Here is a 13,795-nt window from a genome sequence, read left to right as displayed (position 1 = left end):
ACTGCTAATGAAAACAGATGGTTCCTTTTTAATAGATGTAATGATTTCACTGTCTGTGACCAAGAGGTAAATAAGTTGCTGAATAACCTACTGAAAGCAGAAAACACCAGGAGAAGAAATAGAGAAGTGAATGGTGGGACCTGCTGGGGCCCCTGGACTGGCTCACCATGCCTAGCATGCTTCCAGAAAGACCAGAGTGATAAGGTCCAGTCCCTGCCCACCACCTGGCACTTTCTTCTCAATGTCAATGTAAATACGTTACAGATAAATACCGTTCCAAGCCTTCTCACTTGGCTGCTCTGTGCATAAGTGTCATCAAAGTTCAGCTTATCTATTAACGAGTTCCTCCATCTACAGGTTTCCGGATCCCTCATCCATTCCCAATCCTCACTGAACACTTCCTGAGAATGGGGATTGCACCTCATACATCTCTGAAACTCCACAGCACCAAACACAGGTCATTCACTCAGTGGGTGCTCAAATGCATGTTTCTTAAATTAACAGAGTCCCACTGTAGATACATCTGCTGACTCTTGTAATTTAGTTACATTAAAGAAAATTCATGACATTTCATTTCATAAGCCAATTCAGCATTGAAACAACATGCCAATCTCTCCAACTCTAGTTAAATATCCATTCCTTTAGATGCTCCACGAAATTCCCTTTTCTATCCATTCAGATGGATGGTCTCAAGTCTTTGATCTGTCCTTGTGTGGCTAACTCCTAAATTCTATCTCATACCTTTGAAATCCTAAGACCCTTAAAAGGCTCTCAGGGAAGTCACGAGCCATGGAACAGTGGAGTGTGGGATGCATGGTGTGATTTTGCTTCTTGATTTGGCCTTGATGGCATGCTGGTAAGGAAGCGTCCTCCCACACTAGGCAGAGGGTGGTGACCCCTTTTGTGACATATTTGGAACTCCAGTGCCTCATATTGTACGTTCAGAGCTTTACATGATTGGGGAAGAAAAACTAGGAAGAATGAATCAACTTCATGCTAACATGTTCATAGGTGAGTCTAACTCACTATTCTCAGTTGATCTCTATACGGCCAGTCAATGTACTCTTGGAAATGGACACGTTCAGGCCAATGTCGAGTATTTTGAACACTGACATGTCTGAAGTGCCACAGGCCTCTAGGTCACTGCCAGGAGCTTTTGGCCCTCACCAGCGCACACCCTTCCCTGGCCAGAAGCCCCGCCTCTCCCCATCAACCCCGCCTCTCTTCACCAGCCCCGCCCCTCCCCATCAGCCCCACCTCTCCCCATCAGCCCAGCCTCTCCCCATCAACCCCACCTCTCCCCGTTAGCCCAGCCTCTCCCCATCGGCCCCGCCTCTCTCCACCAGCCCCGCCTCTCCCCATTGGCCCCGCCTCTCTCCACCAGCCCCGCCTCTGCCCTTCAGCCCAGTCTCTCTGACCTCATTCTTCAGGCTCCTGGCCAGGAAGTGCTCAGCCACGTGTGCAGGGAGCACGTTCTCCAGCAGCACGCGGTTCAAGTTCTCCATGGTTTCTATCTCCTCTCGCTCTTTTTTGAACTTGTTCTTCCATAAGAAGTCTAACCTACAGTAATATTCATTCTGTTACAAGAGGACACAGAGGTAAAGAAACAATAGGCATCTTGTCCTGCCAGAGAGTGGAGGTTTTAAAGAGAAAATAAAAAGAATGAAACAAACCTAAAAAAGAACCCCCCCCCAAACGGAATTGTCACCCTCCCTACCAAGCCCTCAGTTGCCCCCAAATGCCTCTCATTTCACCCTCCAACATGGATTTCCAAAATGCAAATTTGGGAAAGAACCAGCCTCAGAAACAGAGAAAATAGCTATACTGAAGCCTTGAAAGACAAAAATGACATGAAAGCTTCTTACATAGTCAAGTTAATAAATGGTGGCTTGAATTATTTTTTGAAAAGAGCTGTGATAGAATATAAATAATGAATAAAAGAAAAATGGAAAATATTTTAGTAGAGAGAGTGCATTGTTTCATGATTTGCATTTAAAAAATAATAGTGTTCATTTGTGGCAGTTTGCCTTTAACAGCTGAAAATCAGTTTTCCTCTACCACAAATTATGTAATTAAGTATACAGTGAAAAGTATGTGTTTTTTCATTTGGGATTGCACTGTACTGAGAGAATGACATTATATTTAGACAAAAGTTCATTTTGATATAATTTAATTAAGATGGTGCCTGCTAGTAAAAAACATATGTGTTCATGCTTTATAATGTATTAAAATTCAATGTTTTTAAAAATCAGCTGTTATTAACATTGGAGAAATAGGCCCGTTTACTGTCACAGGGTCTCTTTGGTTTGTCATCATTTTGTATCTGCGCTGATGTATATAATTTAATATAATGAAATAGCCTGGAATGAATCTTCCTGTAACAGAAGGGCCTAATAGAGAGAGTGTATTTCAGCACAGATAGTAATTATTGACAAATACACGCAAAGAAGAACTAAATGGAGGGAGTGTGTTTTATTGGTTTGCTTAGCTATACCCATGACAGCACGAAGCAAAATAAAACACACGTAAATGGCCTCTCATGCACAGATTGCAATTTCAAAAAATAATTCACCGTTTGAAACCTGAAAGCACAATGCTCATTCACTGAAATTAGGTTTGCCTCAAACTAGGTATGATATATTCAAAAACTACTCCGCCTCCTCTGGGGAGGCACTTATTTTTAGCTCATATAACAAGACATTTTTTTTTAAAAGATTACAAAAGAGATAGTTTAAAAGTTTGCTTATATTAAAGTTTTACATTACGGACACATTTTCCACATTCTGTGTTTATAGAAATCATGCTATGCACGTACTGGAAAAGGCCTCTCCCTTGGAGAACAGATCATTTATTTAGATATTTTGTGGGGGGATATACTAGTGGTGTGGCCGGTATTAAACTAAAATAACAGAAGCAATCTACGGTGGTGGCCTCGAGAAGACACAGGTATACACCGAAGATCAGATAAAAGTGAAACATGAGATGAAGCCGTGGAGCCAGTTGAGGCAGGCAGCAAGCCCAATTCGTGGAAGATTGAAAGGTTTTCGTAAGGCTCGTGAAGAGTCGCTCAGGTGTTCTGCGGGACTGCTACTGCACCACGTGCAAGCATTCTTTAAGTCTCCTACTAAAGGAATCGGAGCCCTTTGGGACCAGCTACATTGGACTGAGAGTGACCTTCTGACAAATCTTTCCCCCTCACCTCCCCAACCAGTGCAGTCTGCTGCAGAGCCCTTGCCTTGAGGCGCAAGGACCTTAAAAACTCATGTGCAGTCCCTCAAAGGAAGACAAATGTTTTTATCCCAAACCAGTTGTAATGGACTTAATCACGTCGCCAAAAAGATCGTTCCAAGTCTGAACCCCGGTATCTGTGTCTGTGACATCTCTGGAAATAGGGTCTCGGCGGATGTAATGAACTTAAGGATCATCCTGGATTGAGGGTGGGCTGTAAATCCAATGGCTGATGTCCTTACAGGAGAAAAGAGAGGGAGATTTGACACAGAGACCCAGGGAGGCTGCATGAGGAGATCCAGCCAGGGGTGGGGAGAGCTGCTTCCTCCGGGACCCTGACTCAGGGCGGGAAAGCGCTCTAAGGACTTTGTGACACTTCAACTAAAACAGCAGCCCTGCTCCATGACCTCCAGTCCTCACATCACCTCCCATCTCTCAGATTCCATCTGGGGCTACTCCCCAAATGCTTAGGGGCCCAGATTCCACTCAGATGTGGAATTTGTCTTCATGAGCTCTGGCGTGATGGGAGAGAGAACAGGAAGAGTCTTGAGAGGGTGTCCAGGCCGCGTCTGGGACCCCAGCGACCCTGTCTGCTGTGTTTCACGTCCTACCACAGCCTCGAGGGCGTCTCGTGCTCTGTCTAGTTCTGAAAAGTACCTGAGGAACTGGGCTTACACCTTTCTGCGTGGACAGAAGTGGTCTCTGGGCAGGGGCACAGGCAGCATGTGATTCCACTTTCTCTGGGATCCTCAACTCTCACGCACAAGGACCTCGGCCTCACTCTCAGGCACTAGGTTGCCGCTGCCCGGTTCCATACTCTGAATGAGCCCACCTAGGATGCAGACCCTTGATGGCAGGGGGCTGCCCTTTAAACCTGGGTGAAATACAAGGGACCTTTCTTTGTCAAAAGAGGCCCTTGAGTTGGCTTGCGTTTCTGTCACAAACTAGATTTCAGTACAGAGAGTGGTACTGTACTGTCGCTCTTGTCTAGGATGTGTTATGTTTTCACTAAGGTTTCTGAGATGCCTAGAGCAATATTTAGTATAGTCATTTTCTTAGAAAGCAAGTACATTGCCATCGTTTCAAAAATGATGGTCATGGGTCAGGGGAGCCATTAGGACAAATGATAACAAAAATAAGTTGCAAAAAGTCTGTGCTATTATTTAAAACATATTCAGAAAAGAGGTAACTCTGAGGCCATGGATTCTTACAACACTTGACAACCTTATTTCAAATATCAGACATTTGTTTATAATACAGTTGTATTTCCGGAAGGGTGTGCAGAGGCACTATATCACAGACTTCTCAGTTCTTGTTATCCCAGAAGACTTGGGACCTCAGTAAATCATTCACTGAATGATTTTGGACTGAAGGTCAGCCTTCCGGCTCACCTCTGTATATCCTTGGTTCTAGTTAAAGAGTAACTGTGAACACAATTAATCCTGCAGGGATTACTACTCTTTAGGCCTCTAGATGTACATATTACTTATCATTACACTAGTGACACAAAAGGAAACCGGTACCAGCCCTATCATGTTAAATGAATGCCTGGCCGTAATACTGCATCCTTTTGATAATTTATTTAAATCATTTAGGGAGTAACTGATCAGTGAGCAGGGATTCGACAACATTTGTGTAGTGGTATTGCCTGTATATTATCTCAGTGATCAGTAAAAAAAGTTGGGAGAATTCAATTTGATTCTAGGTAATTAAAATATATTGCTGTGAAGCAATCTGAGTGATCATTCTAGTAGGAGAAACTGCCTAAGAATGCAGAACCTAGCATGTGCCGGGGACAGAGGTGGGGAGGGTGATGGGGGGACCGGGGTGTTCTGAGCTCTGCATCAGGACCACAGCGTAGCTCTAGGGAGATTGGTGAGAGCTGCACTGTGAGCTCCAGGGAAGGATGCCCCTTGCACTTCCCCAGGAAGATGGAAGAGGATGGATGGCATTCCCGGGTGCTGGACTGACTGTCACAGATCTGGTCTCTGCTCTGACTGTGCAATTATTAGCCGCTTCCTCCTGGTGAGAAAGGGAAGGCAGACCCAAACTCCCCAGCTGATAGTTTGCCTCTCAGATAACTGTTTAGAGATGTGTATATAATTTAATTGGCATTGTCTCTTCCCTGGTTATCTCCACATAAATCACTTCTTCGTTTCATGCTATCCATCAAAGAACTTAAAACAAACTTTGGTTGAGGCAGAGCTACCTGGTGTGGGATGAGTCTTTAGTCTTTGGGTGATTGTCCTTGTTTGCAGGCAGAGAAAGAATATTGCCCTTAAAAGTCCTGCACCTACAGGCTCCACGGGGAGGCCAGAAGCGGGCACAGAGCCCGAGGAGGATGTTTCATTTGCATCACAAAATAAAATTTTTCAACAAGGGACCATATTTCTAGGGATAATTGCAAGTGACAGCAGGGATATTTAATGCCCACTTAAAAGAAAAAGAAGCTATACGTTTTGAAATGCAGATGAAAACCCCAGGCAAGGGGACTTTTTTTTCCAATTAGTGGCAGCTATTGAGGGAATACATTGTAGGCTTACAGAAACCCACACATTTATTTTGAGACTTAACAGGAAATTCATTGATTCACACTTCTACTGTTCACAAAATTTGCCTCTTAGGGAAAAAAGAAAAAATGAGAGGCCTTTTTCTTGTGTCTATAGCCAAGCATACACACCTTGTGCTACCTACTTTTCTCTTAAGTGATGAGATGATTCTGATGCTTCAACATTTGTTTGCATGAAAGCAATGGCAATGCACGTCAGCAAAGTATTATTAATACAGCACTTTAGAGAAGTTACAGAAGTAACAGACTTCTTACCTGTCTGCCCAGAACAAGCAGTGTGATGAAAAATATAAAGAGAGACACTGAGCCCATGGTCTTTAGGTCTTTCCAAATGCCTGGTCTATTAAAAAACAAACAAACAGATGAAAACAATATACCAAAACAACATACATACAGGACGTAGAATTCGTGCATGAACAAATTTCAGAATCTCTAGTGCTTGTCTACATTCTATACCAACCACACACACACACACACACTTCAAATACATTTGCAAGCCCAGATTGCATCAAAAGAAAGCAAAATAATCCTTATTTCAAGAGCTCTGTAAAAGAAAAAAATCTTCCAAATGAATATAGATTTCTTACTTTATACCAAACTCTAGCGAATATAAAATGAATAGCAGAATATTAATAACATTTTCTTTATATTTCTGGGATCAATATGGATAATTGGATATATGACTTGTATTTTTTAGTAATTATTTGCAGAATGAGACAGTATGCTAGAAATTAATAATCACGGGAGATATAAAAATGAAGTAGGGAACTTTATTTCTATAAGCTACTCTGACATATGAATAATATACTTTCATATAACTTTCTGGCAGGCCCTCCTTACTCCTCCTTTCATGGGGTTTTGTATCACGAAGACATAAGACAGATGGAAACCCTTGGCCCACTGCCCCACCAAGCTCTCGCTGTGCTGGCTGGGCCCTGCATCCTCACCATGACCTTCTAGGCAATGACCACCCACACATCCTAGTTGGCAGGTGTGGTGGTCAATTTTACGTGTCAACTTAAAGGTTCTGATTTTGGTTCTTGTACAGCATACAAGGAGAAATAGACTTGATTCCCCAGGGTAATCCTGCAGAGCTGACAAATGATTATTTCACACCTATAACTGTAAATGAGACTTGAGAAGTTGATTATGCTTGGCTGCCATGTCACATAAGCAGCATAGCTTGTATTTAATCAAGTATAAATATCAAGTCATCAGTTTCTGCTTGGGAGTTGAATATGCTTTGAGATTTTCCTGTTTCTCCATAGAAGGTTCGAGGACTGAGGAGATAACAAGAGAAATGGATAAAGAACTAAAGAGCGCAGGTGGGCTTTGGAGTAAGTAACCCTGGTTGGAATCATGACTCCCCTGCTCTAGTGAGCTTGGGGCCTAGGATAAGCCCCTCCAAACCTCACTGTCCCCATCAGCCAAAGTGGGTACCAGTGCCCATCTTACTGGCTGTCTTGGTCACTAGGTCAAATACTTATGTACTTGGCATAGAGCCTGACATACAGGAAGCACTTCATAAATGGTACTCATGATTTTTCGTATTAACTACACAGTGATAAACAAGAGGATGGAGCGAGGAAGGTAGAGAAAAAGATAAGAAAATGCAGGCTGGTGGATTTCATTAACAGAATGACAGATCCATGTGCAAAAGAAAGGCAGATTCCTGCGGAAATGAGGAGACAGAATCTCCGGTCCCAGTGGCTGAAGGGCTTAGGACCTCAGAGAACTCTCCAGAAGGGCTATGCTTGTACTCAGGGCTCTTTCCTCCTACCAAGCCAACTGTGGCTGGAACAAATCTGAGCTCAACAGCCATAAGGAGGTCACCAGTTTCTCTCTGGAAATGAAGTGAGCTGACAAGTGTCACTTTCCTGTCTCAGTAGTAGTGATTTTAAGAAATGAAGTTCCTTTTTGAGCCCGTGGCAGCTGTGTCTAATAGCACAGTTGAAGTCACTGCAGGGAGCAGATGTTTATAAGCAGTGCAAACTCCAGTGACTTTTAGGGACTTTTTTTGGCCACACCATGTGCGGCATGTAGGATCTTAGTTCCCCGACTAGGGATCGAACCCATGCCCCCTGCAGTGGAAGCACGGAGTCTTAACCACTGGACCTCCGGGGGGAGTCCCCAGTGACTTTTAAACTCATTTCCCCCCATACTGACTACACTGACAGGATATTGACCAGTTAATAAAACTGGTACAGGGAATTCTCTGGCAGTCCAGTGGTTAAGACTCCGAGCCTTCCCTGCCAGGGCCCGGGTTCGATCCTTGGTTGGGGAACTAAGATCTCACAAGCTGCACGGCATAGCTAAAAAAAAAAAAAAAAAAAAGTGGTACAACATAGACAACAGCGCGTAAGAAGCTGGTGCAGGCTGTTTTTAATTTTCATGTTGCTTTGTGAACATCCTATTACTTTACCATTCCAGGAATCCTAGAAAACTGCTATGACATCCCTCCCTTTTACCCATCACCCCATAAATGTAAACTGAGAGTAAAATGTTAACTTCAAGGTCAGGATCTTACAGTAGCTTCATCAATGCAACCAATCAGAACTCAGGTCCCACGTGCATCCCCAGGTAAGGGACCAGATGCCCCCAATATACAAAGCCATCTCCCGTCCCTCTCACTGATGGAGAGTGGGAGGTAAGACCCTCTTTATGCAGTTCAGGGGCTGGCTGAGTTTTCAGATAATCACACAGAAAATACATGCAAGCAACGTAGAGGGAAAAATCCTTTTCTGGGACTCCTCACGCTAATGCATTTAAACATAGGTTTAGGGGTGGAAATGACCTCTACCTATCTGCCAGTTCTTGAGCCTTAGTGAGGAATAGTGGTGGGTGGAGGTGGGGACTTGGGGGAAGCAAGACTAGGAATGGCTCTCATTGCTGGACCGGGCAGTGCACTGCAAAGTACAGAACTAAACGGACCTCAGAAATAATGACGCACAGCACAGCCTGTAGGATAGACTTGGGTACCAGTCCACAGATGCCTTTTGTCCTTCTGACGTTCTCTGTCAACTAGGGAGAACTGTAACCTGCTGTCTTCACTTTCATTTAGATTTCTCAAAAACTTCTTTTATTCATCCAGCCCCAAAGAACTGCTGATTCCAATTGGAGTCCATCTCTCCCACGTGGGCCCCTCACAGGCCATGGCTGGTGGGCTCCTGAAGCTTGAAGGATGAATTTCTCCATCCACAGATCCATTCCTGGGTTCCTTGCTCTTTGTGTGTATGCAAGAGAGGCTGGGAGGAAAAGGAGTGGGTAGTATGGGGGGGACATCGGGACAGAGAGAATAAAATTCCAAGATGTCTTCTGGCGGAGTCTAGTCAGTTGTGTTGATCATATCAGTTTCCCAGGACTTTTCTTTTTCTTTTTTTTTGAAGTGTAGTTCATTTGCAATGCTGTGTTGGTTTCAGGTGCACAGTAAAATGATTCAGTTATACACACACACACACACACATATATATATTCTTTCTCAATCTTTTCCATTATATGTTATACAAGATACTTTGCTATATAGCAGGACCTTGTTGTTTATTTTATATACAGTAGTTTGTATCTGCTAATTCCAAACTCCTAACTCCCAGGACTGCTGAAACAAAGTGCCACAAACTGGGTGGCTTAAAACAACGGAAATTTATCATCTCATAGTTCTGGAGGCCAGAAGTCTGAAATCAAGGTGCCGGCAGGGCTGTGCTCCCCTGAAACCGGCAGAGAAATCCTTCCTTGCCCCGTCCTGGCTTTGGTGGTCGGCTAGCCACTGTATCACTCCAATGTCTGTCTTCATCATCACGTGGTGCCCGCTCCCCTCCCCCCACGTGTCTCTGTCTCCACATGGCCATCTTCTTACAAGGACACCAGTCATATTGGATCAGGGCCCACCCCACTCCAGCAGGACTTGATCTGAACTAATTACATGTGCAATGACCCTATTTCCAAATAAGGTCACATTCTCAGCTACTGGGGCTTAGGACCTCAGCATGTCTTCTTTTAAGTGACACAATTGACACATTAACAATTGTATCAGCCATTATATAAAACTGACAGCAACTTAGTCTGAGGTCTCTCTCTCTCTCCCTTCCCTTTAAGTTTTAGGGATGAAATCCACTTTGGACTTTCACATGTTAGGGCTGTGCTATCACTCTGTTATGAAGTACAGAAGACAGAGCTAATATAACTGAGAAGGTTTCTAACTCTATGGTTTTTAACTTGACAGTTTTAGCCAAAATGTGACCAGATAGGCTATTTTTTATACTTAAAAATGGGTTCTGGAGGCACAGACACCCAAATGTGCCTGTAGCCACACACTAATTTACAGCTGACCCTCACCCTGAGGCTGTTGATGGAGCAATCATTCTGGCCCTCAAGTTTCCAGAGTCCAAGAGAACAAAGAAACCTAACAAATTGGGCAAAGGATATGGAATTGCTTGGTGAGCCAGTCTCTAACCTAAAGGCTAACAGCTCCGTGACATAAAAATGACATTTTCATTGCTTTCAGGAGAGGATGCAGTCCAGGCGTGTATACACAAACATAATTACATTTCAAAACATTCTATTTTCTAGGTGACATAAGCCTCTATTTACTAAGAAGAAAAGTACCTCAAGAAACCTAGTTTCCGTCGTGTTGGTAACAATATACGAACTGAGTAAAATCAGATCTTCCCAGGTCATTCACTGGGATCAAAAGTAGTCTGACCTCTGGGACCCTGACCCCCTGAGGCCCACGTTTCATAAAGAAAAGTCCCACAAAGAGACAATGGCTACTTCCCTCCCTCTTAACGTGAGACCCTGTTGCTCTGCCGCTGATGAAATCTGTTTACTTCTGGCTGTCCCTGTGAGTAAGTTAGGAAACGCCTGGCTTTGCCGACAAGGAACCTCTGAATCCTCAGGCATCTTCAATGTCAAACGATGCAAAAAGCTCAAGTTTTGGCCAACTTGATGCTGCTGCAAGATGAATCTGCTGTACCTTGCTCAGCACAGGACCAAGACCTCAACTACAATGTCAGAAGACGACACAGTCCGAATAAAACAAAAATACCACAGAAAGGAAACGCTGGGGTTAAAATGCAAAGGGAAAAATAAAGACAGCCAACTGCCCTGTCAAGAAATCTTTCTCTAAGTCTGGCTGGAGAAAGGGCAAGGGATTGCTGAGATACACGTGTTAGTACCACTTTCCTGATATTTCCTCCTGGCCTTTCAGTTGAGTGGCATACAGCATCCTGCTGACCTCTGCTTCCAAGCTCTCCTCTCCTCCAGGTCACCTCTCCTCCAGTGCAGTGGCAGGTCACCTCTCCTCCAGTGCAGTGGCTGGGTCCTGGCCAGGTGATGCTGGCTGGTGATGAAGCGTGAGGATGACAGCTCAGCCAAAATTCCTGTATTCCACTGCTCAGACTCAGCAGCCATCCAAACAAACCTATTTTCTGATGGCTGATTCGGTTGTTTGCAATGGCCACCAGAGCTGTTGTCAGACAGGAGAGTTCTAAAACAGCTCAGTCATTTAAAAAATACACCATTCCTTTCCGATGATTGGAGATGCACCATTAATAAGTTTTCTTGACCAACTGAGTCAGGGGTGGGAATGACCTCTGCAGACAGTTTGTGTCTTTTGACATATTTTTCAGTTATTTTCTTTCCAGTTCTATTTAGACATAATTGACATATAAACTGTATAAGTTTAAGGTGTACAATGTGCTGATTTGATACACTTATATGTTGGGAAATGATTATCACTATAGCATTAGCTAACATCCTCATCACCTCACATAATTACCATCTCCTTTTGTGGTGAGAACATTTGAGATCTACTCTTTTAGCAACTTTCAAGCATGTAATACCGTATTGTTAGCTCTAGTCACCACACTGTACCTTAGATCACCAGAACGTATTCATCTTATAACAGGAAGCTTGTGCCTTTTGACCAACATCTCCCCACTTCTCCCACCTTTCCCCAGCCCTGGGTAACCACCGTTCTACTCTCTGTTTCTGTGAGTTCAGCTTTCTTAGATTTCACATATAAGTGACATCATACAGTATTTGTCTGTCTCTGGCTGGCTTATTTCACTCAGCATGATGCCCTCAGGGTCCATTCATGTTGTTGCAAGTGGCAGGATTTCCTTTCTTCTCATGGTTGAGAAAATAATATCCCGTTATTCCTTTTTCTCCACAACCTTGCCAAAACTTGTCATCTCTTATCTTTTTGATAATAGCCATTCTACGGAGTGTGCAACATTTTACTGTGGTCTTGATACACACTTCCCCAATTATTAATAATATTGAACATTTTTTCAGGTCCTGTTGACCATTTGTATGTCTTCTTTGGAAAATGTCTATTCAGTTCCTCTGCCTACTTTTAAATTGATTATTTTTTTATGTTGAGTTGTATGAGTTCTTTATGTATTTTGGATATTAGCCCATTATCAGATATATTATTGGCAAGTAGTTTCTCCCATTCTGTAGGTTGCTTTTTCATTTCGTTGATGGTTTCTCTTGCCATTCAGAAGTTTTTTAGCTTGATGTAGTTCCACTCACTTATTTTTGCTTTTGTTGTTTGTGCTTTTGGTGACATATCCAAAAAAATCATTGCTAAGATCAGTGTCAAGGAGTTTTTTCCCCTATGTTTTTTTTCTAGGAGTTTGAAGGTTTCAGGTCTCTTATCCATTTCAAATTAATGTTTGTTAGTGGTGTAAGATAGGGGTCCAATCTCATTCTTCTGCATGTGGTATTTAATTTTCCCAATACCATTTATTGAAGAGACTATCCTTTACTTATTGAGTATCATTGGCTCCCTTGTCAAATATTAGTTTACCACATATGCAAGGGGTTATCTGGGCTCTGTATCCTGTTCCACTTGTCTATGTGTCAATTTTTTTTTGCCAGTACCATATGGTTTTAATTACTGCAGCTTTGCAGTGTAGTTTGAAATCAGGAGTGTGATGCCCCCAGCTTTATGCTTCTTTCTCAGGATTACTTTGGTTATTCAGGGTCTTTTGTGGTTCTATACAAATTTTAGAATTGTTTGTTCTATTTCTGTGAAAACTGCTAATGGAATTTTGATGGGAATTGCATTGAATCTATAGATGGCTTTAGGTAGTATGAACATTTTAACAATATTCTTCTGATCCATGAACATGGGATTTCTTTCCATTTTCTTGTGTCTTCTTCAGTTACTTTCATCAAAGTCTTATGGTTTTCAGTGTACAGATCTTTCACCTGCTTGGTGTAATTTATTCCTAAATATTTTCTTGTTTTTGATGCCATTGTGAATGGGATTGTTTTCTTTATTTCTTTATCAGATAATTCATTGTTAGTGTATAGAAACACAACTGATTTCTGTATGTTGATTCTGTATGCTGTGACTTAATTGAATTTTTTGATTAGTTCTAGCAATTTTTTTTTGGTGGAGCCTTTAGGGTTCTCTATGTATAAGATCATATCATCTGCAAACAAAGACAAGTTTTCATCTTCCTTCTAATTGTATGCCTTTCATTTCTTTTGCTTGCCTGATTTCTCTGGGTAAGACTTCCAGTACTATGTTGAATAAAAGTGGCAAGAGAGGCACCCTCTTCTTGTCTTGATTTTAGAGGAAAAGCTTTCAGCGTTTTATTATTGAGTATGATATTAGCTATGCACTTGTTATATGGCAACTTTATCATGCTGAGGTGTGTTCCTTCTATACCCAATTTGTTGAAAGTTTTTATCATGAGAAGATGTATTTCATCAAATGCTTTTCCTGCATTTATTGAGATAAGAGATCATATGATTTTTATCTTTCATTCTATTAATGTGGTGTATCACACTTATTAGTTCGCATGTGTTGAACCATCCTTGTATCTCAGGGATAGATCCCGTTTGATCATTGTGCATGATCATTTTAATATGCTGTTCAAGTTGGCTTGCTAATATTTTGTTCAGAATTTTTGCATCTGTATTTATCAGGAATATTAGTCTGTGTTTTTTTGTTGTTGTTGTTATTTGTTGTTTTTTTCTTTTAGTGTC

The 13,795-nt window shown here is 42.3% G+C and overlaps 1 protein-coding gene across 1 annotated transcript in view; it reads right to left on the bottom strand.

Annotated features, from left to right (window-relative positions):
- Positions 1-13,795, bottom strand: part of ADCY2 (adenylate cyclase 2) — a 433,654-nt gene that overhangs the window by 32,850 nt on the left and 387,009 nt on the right. Inside the window, exons 19-20 of the mRNA XM_067730355.1 lie at positions 6,053-6,137; positions 1,419-1,577 (exon numbers count right to left, since the gene is read on the bottom strand). Of these exons, the coding sequence (XP_067586456.1) occupies positions 1,419-1,577; positions 6,053-6,137 (244 nt within the window). The remainder of the gene's footprint in view (positions 1-1,418; positions 1,578-6,052; positions 6,138-13,795) is intronic.

The sequence above is a fragment of the Pseudorca crassidens genome, chromosome 3 (genome assembly GCF_039906515.1).
Source record: "Pseudorca crassidens isolate mPseCra1 chromosome 3, mPseCra1.hap1, whole genome shotgun sequence".
NCBI classification, from domain to species: Eukaryota; Metazoa; Chordata; class Mammalia; order Artiodactyla; family Delphinidae; genus Pseudorca; species Pseudorca crassidens.
Note: the sequence above shows the minus strand (reverse complement) of the source record. Positions and strands in the feature narration are given on the sequence as shown.